The sequence below is a fragment of the Molossus molossus genome, unplaced genomic scaffold, assembly GCF_014108415.1.
Source record: "Molossus molossus isolate mMolMol1 unplaced genomic scaffold, mMolMol1.p scaffold_m16_p_1, whole genome shotgun sequence".
NCBI lineage: Eukaryota > Metazoa > Chordata > Mammalia > Chiroptera > Molossidae > Molossus > Molossus molossus.
The window spans coordinates 146,826,196-146,832,801 of record NW_023425344.1 but is presented as its reverse complement, the minus strand read 5'-3'; the positions used below and the strand labels follow the sequence as shown (position 1 = coordinate 146,832,801).

Genomic DNA, 6,606 nt, shown 5'->3' with positions numbered 1-6,606 from the left:
TAAGGTGAGATCATGAGGAAGAGACTATTCAGTGAAAAGATAAGAGGACCCAGGATGAGACCCTGAAGAACTCCAAGATCAGTGTACCTGATACCATAGATGAGATAGATGCCAGATTTTAACAAAGGAGAAGGTCTGCAAGCCGTCCACCCATCCCCACTTCCATACAGCTGTAGTTTGTTTGCTAGATGATGTTAACTAACCCTACAAGTTTAACTTTCATTGTCATGTGTCAAAAAAGAAGACTTGGTGAGGGTGTGTGTGCGTGTGTGGGTGTGTGTGTAACTGTGACTTTAAGTAATGAGACTGATTTTCTTTATGTGGCTCATAAACCAGCTCTGTAGGCAATTTTGAAAAAATATCTAAATAGTAGGATAAACATTTATACTTTAGAAATTGTTAGGCATTTGGATTATAACAAGCCTTTTATGCGCATGAGTCATTCTGCTGTTGTTTCTTGATTATAAACTTGGCACTGAAAAAATGTACTAATTCTGTAATGGCCACCAAAGAATAATTTTTTTATATTGTGTTCAGTGTACATGGAATATGGTCAGCACTGCCCCTGTTTAGAGAGTAGTTAGAATAAACAAACTGAAAGTTTAATGTTTTTCAATGTTTCTTATTTCTGTTAGTCATGTTGTTCACTAAGTCAGAAAAATGCCTATTATGACACACATTCCAAAATGACTGACTGTGTATGTATGTATGAGTATATCTTAAATCCAATGCCCTCTAGAAGAAGTCTTTATCTGTTCAGATGTGTGTGGATTTGTTCGGTTATGAACCTATGTAATCTGTTGGGTCCTAATGAGTGAAACCATACATCCTCATCGGGACATGTATATAATGACTATTAGAAGTTATGTTTGCAGCAAATAAAATTACCAGATTTTATCATTTCATTAAGCACTTCATGGGCACTTGAGAAATAGAGTTTAAAATTTCTCAGTTAAAAATATGAAAATATTGATCACTGGTCATTTTGTTAAGATCCAATACAGTTCTAAAAAGCTATGAATCTTCACAAGACTTAGTCTCTATAGATTAGCTTCTGAGCACCATTCTCTCCTATTGGGATGCCGTCTCCCTTTCAATTTCTTCTAAAGTCTTTTTATATATCTTAGGCAAACTCAGAAATACATGAAGATCCGGGTGTTGTTTTCTTTCAGTAATGATAGAAGTTATTCGGGGAGGATCAACAATTTAAAAACTTATGAGATTACATGAGGTATGACTAAAATTTTATCTTTTTCCATCTATGTTTTCAATACTTTAAATTAATAATCAAATTTAAAATGTTGGACAACACGTATTCTTTATATATTCTCTCATATACTTCTTTATACATTCCTTGGATGGCCTTGGTTAATGACTGAACAAATAAATACCATACATGATTTTTACCAATAATACACAGATGGTGTGAAAAGTCTAGAAACGTAGGGAAAATATTTTATTTATTGTGTTATTTTCAGATTAATAATTGGCTTAAATTCAGAAATACTTTACCTGCAAAAGAATGTGGAGCGTAAAGAAAAATATAGCCACAATATTTTTTTGAAAATGTAACGAACATCTTGATTTTATTTTTACTTTATAGGGTGGAACTCAGCTGCTCAGAATTAGATTAATTATAATTTTGGTTCATGCCATTCTCTCATTTATCTAGATATAGCCACTTTTATTTATTACTTAATTATTTATTTTTTCATATGGGTGAAATAATCATCCATAAATACACTACCCAAAACAAAAGCTAGAACTCTAACAACAACCCACTTCCACCCCTGGTTCTCCCACCAATCCACCCCCTTCCTCCCACCCACCCAAAGGGATCAATCACCCAGAATTTTATGTTCATTGTTCTTTTGATTTCATTTTAGTGGTATGTAGATCAGTATAAAGTAATTAATCACAAAATGATGTCTTACTTTGAGCTAATTATTTTTCTAACTCTTCTCTCATATCGTTGTAGGCATGGTTAGGACTGTAATATGTAATCATTATGTTGTCTTCTAAGTCCCAGCTCCCGAGGCAGAATACAGGGGCATGAGATCATGTATTTACTACAAGCTCTCCAGTCATTCATTCTTCCTAACTCTAGAAACCCCCTCTCATCCCAAGTGATTTTTAAAATATCTAAAAGATTTCTATTGACTACTTAGGATTATAAAAGGTTTTATTTTATTAAAATATACAGTGCTATATATGGGCACATTTACAAACACACAGTCATTAGATTGTAGAGGCATACAGAACTGGCCCAAGGATTAAGTATTTTTAAAATTTATTCAATTAGATTTCTGGATTTTCGTGTTCCTTTCTCATAAGACATTAGTTACTTAATTTAAATTCAAAGTCATGTTTAAGGTTATTCCTGGACATCTAAAATGAAGGACTAATAAATGTCTTTTAAATTGGAAAACAGTGAAGATAGGAGAGAAATTCTGCTGCAAAACTCCCAGTCAGCAAAAGCAAGGTAAGTGTGATGATGATTCATGATATTTACTATCCTTTGTTAAAATACACGGACCGCCCTGGCCAGTTTGGCTCAGCAGGTAGAGCGTAGACCTGCGGTGGAGAGAGACCCGGGTTCCGTTCCTGCTAAGGGCACCTACCTAGGTAGCAGTCCCTTTCACATCGATGTTTCTTTCTCCCTCTCTCCCTCTCCCTCCCACTGTATCCAAACAAAAAATGGGAAAATGCCCTCAGGTACCTCAGATGAGGATAAAAAAAAAAAAGATACATGGAAATAAAAGATACATGGGCATCCTAAGAAGAGAAATGAGAGAGAGCTGTGGTAAGAATGAGGTGGGAACATACAAATGTGATCCTTAAACCTTCCTTCCTACCCCTCCTCAGTAACCTGAATAGTAGCAACCAGTACAACAAAGTGAGTTCAAAAGTGTGGTATGCATTATTCATAGAATAGCAATTTTTATTCTGAATATATATATATATAAAAGCACCATGCATATTTAAGAGGGCTTAGTTGAAACTCTGTATTTCTGATTATATTTGATCACTGTGAGTCAATATAGACATATTTTTCTCAAAATGGTGTAGAACTGCCCAAATTGCTAACCAGAAAATTCTTTTCCTAGACACAGTGCAGTGTTTAACCGTTCCTTTCTTCACTTATCATTAATTCCTATCCACTCCCGATTAAGTTGAAGTGTTAATATGTAAACAAAACACCCACTGGAACTCTGAAGGAGGTGATCCACCATTTCTTAAGTTGCAGGGTTTTGTTTGTTTGTTTGTTTGTTTGTTTGTTTACAATATAAAATATACATTATAATGTTATAAATATTTTCATTCCTTAAGTCTATTGAACTCTAGTGACCCTTAAAGGGGACTTTTATAACTCACTGCTGCAAATATTGACACTTAATCATAGAAGAAAATAATGTGAAATAGTTCAAGGATAAAATCACAAATGGGGGAGCTATTCTCAAACATTAATAAGGCCACCAATTCAATGATGTATAATCTGTAAGTTTGAAGAAGTTATGAAACAATATAATGAGGAGGAACCTAACAACCTAACAAAGGTTAAGATCAATCGATGGCCTTTTTTTTTCTTCTTTCATTTGGGCCTAGAATTACATTTGTCCTTTCCTGAATGGACTAACATAGGCCATTTCAAAGTAAAACAAATGGAAGCGAAAAACAAACGTTTAAGGCAAGTGCCGACCCAAGAGGCAGGACTTACCATTTAAGATACCCCAGAGGAACTCTAATTGTTGCACTAGCAGTTAGCACTGTTAAATCTCCTTCGCTAGAACAGAGAAGCAAGAGCCCAGGAAGATACCGGCGGCTAAATAGTGCTGCTTCTGGTGACAAAGAGAGATGCTTATATTTCTCACAAGACTTTTGCCCCACTCAGCCGAAGGCCTGATGAAAGACGGAGCCGTCTACAAAGTGTTGTGGGGCTGACTCCACCGCTCCGGATGAAGCACAATGGGCGGGCGTGGGCTGTGAGCAAGTTCCTCTTCTGCCCTTCCTGTTAGTGTTCACCTAAGTGTTTGGGGACCTGAAATCCTAAAAATCCCTAACGGAGGAAAACGAGACACTTCACCCCAGTAGCGATTTTCTTCCCCGCCCCCCACCCCCACCCCTGCTCTTAGCAGGGTGTTTGACCTTCTGGCCCAGTGCCCCGCGCCAGCTGTGTTCCTGACCCCAGAATAAATCAAGGCTGCACCGGGCCTGGCAGAGCTCCGAACACATTTCCTGTCTCGGCCTAAGGGAAGTTGTTCGCCGCCAGGACCCTGGTGGGGATTCTTGGAGGTTGGGGGCGGGAGTGGGGCGGGGGAAGTAAGGGTAGAACCAGCTGTGGAGGGCGGTGACCGCGCTCTAGGGACAGCTCGGTGCCCTTGGGCCGGACAGATCCAAGTTGGGAGCAGCGGGGCCTCCAAGATGAGGCCGGCGTTCGCCCTGTGCCTCCTCTGGCAGGCGTTCTGGCCCCGGCCCGGCCGTGGCGAGCACCCCACCGCCGATCGCGCGGGCTGTTCCGCCCCTGGGGCCTGCTACAGTCTGCACCATACGACCATCAAGCGGCTGGCGGCCCAGGAGGCCTGCAACCTGCGCGGTGGGGCGCTCAGCACAGTGCGCGGGGGCTCTGAGCTCCGTGCGGTGCTTGCTCTCCTGAGAGCCGGACCGGAGCCCGGAGGGGGCTCCAAAGACCTTCTGTTTTGGGTGGCGCTGGAGCGCGGGCGATCCCACTGCACCCTGAAGGACGAGCCGTTGCGGGGTTTCTCTTGGTTGTCCCCCGACGTTGGCGGGTTGGGAAGTGACACGCTGCAGTGGGTGCAGGAGCCCCAACTCTCCTGCACTGTGCGGAGTTGCGCGGCACTCCAGGCCACCGGGGGTGTCGAGCCGGCAGGCTGGAAGGAGATGCGCTGCCACTCGCGCGCCAACGGCTACCTGTGCAAGTACCAGTTCGAGGGCTTGTGTCCCGCGCCGCTCCCCGGGGCCGCTTCTAACTTGAGCTACCGCGCACCCTTCCAGCTGTCCAGCGCGGCGCTGGACTTCAGTCCCCCCGGGACCCAGCTGAGTGCGCACTGCCCTGGCCAGCAATCCATCACAACCACCTGCATCGTGGACGAGGTCAGTGCTCGCTGGGATGGGATACCCTCCGGGGCCGTGCTCTGTCCCTGCCCCGGGAGGTACCTCCGTGCAGGCAAATGCACAGAGCTCTCTAATTGCCTAGATGACTTGGAAGGCTTTGTCTGCGAGTGTGCTTCGGGCTTCGCACTGGGGAAAGACGGACGCTCTTGCGTAACCAATGGAGAAGGACAGCCGGACCCTGGGGGAACCAAGGTGCCCACCACGTACCCGCCAGCCACTGCAGCCAGCCCGGTGCAGAGGAGAACATGGTCACCCAAGGTGCATGAGAAACCAGGAGATAATCCCCAAGTACCTGGACAAGGCAATTCAGCAACATATATTCCCGAGATTCCTGGGTGGAGAGCACAGAGCACGACGCCCACCCTTGAAATGTCTCCTCAAACCAACTCAACGGCCGCCATCACTTCAGAGAGTGTGATTCCCAAGTCTAATTACACGTCTTCCTCTGACATCCCCCAGGCTTTGGATTCCTCCTCCACCGTGGTCTTCATACTTGTGAGCATAGCAGTAGTAGTGTTGGTGATCTTGACCATGACAGTACTGGGGCTTTTCAAACTCTGCTTTCACAAAAGCCCTTCCTCGAGGCCACAAAAGGGGCCTTTGGCCCCTCCAGGCGTGGAGAGTGATGCTGAGGCCACTGCCCTGAGCTCCAATCAGCACGTTGGGCAGACAGTGGGGTGAAGGGCGCAGTCTTCGGCACAGAGCAGAGGGAGTTTCACTGACTGGGTCCTCTTTCGACTCCGGAGACACAGAGGGAAAAGGGACAGTGAGCAGTTTTTCACTTGCAATGCAAAGGGAAAAGGAGAAGAGGAGCTTATCTGTGGAACTGATGATTCCTACAGAAGTTCCCTTCCCCTAAATTCCCTCTACTTCGTGGAGGAGCTACATCTGAACTGGATGCTCCTTCTCTAGTATGGAAGAGGGGGGAGTGCCTTAGGTGGTACTGGGGCCCAGGATTCTGCTGGGGAGAGGTATTTTCTTGTGTTTATCCTGGGGGAGTTGAAAAGGTGATTGAACTTTTTAAGACATTGGAAGCACATAGAAAACAATACAATATTTTATATTTTACCGCGATAGAAAGAAAAACGCTGCCTACTTTGTTCAGACTGGGAGTATACTGGTTTAAAATTCCCAAGCAAAAAAATAAAGAATTGTTCATAACCCAAAGTAAAATATCGCTGGTTTACTGGAGGAATAATTATTTAGGAAGAACAGCTGAAGGGAACACTGGGCATAGCAACAAGAGCACATCCTGCTTTTAGGTTGAGGGGGGAAACTTGAAGTCCTTGCAATGAGGAGCAGAACTTTAAGAACTAGTAACTTTTTCCTTGGTTCTTTATACTTTGTTTTCAAAGTCACTGCTACCTGTATGCTCTGCTATAAATCCAAACTGCAGTGTTGCCAGATTTTCTGGCTCTAGAAGCAAATTATAGTTGACCACCAATTCAAGTGTTTACTGTATGTCCTTGCTCA

At 43.7% G+C, this 6,606-nt stretch overlaps 1 protein-coding gene across 1 annotated transcript; it reads left to right on the top strand.

The window, feature by feature from the left end:
* The first annotated feature begins 4,422 nt into the window (after positions 1–4,422).
* Positions 4,423–6,400, top strand: LOC118639847 (C-type lectin domain family 14 member A-like). Its single transcript, XM_036276417.1, has one exon. The coding sequence runs from the start codon at positions 4,423–4,425 to the stop codon at positions 5,812–5,814; it is 1,392 nt and encodes a 463-aa protein (XP_036132310.1). The 3' UTR covers positions 5,815–6,400.
* Positions 6,401–6,606: the final 206 nt, after the last annotated feature.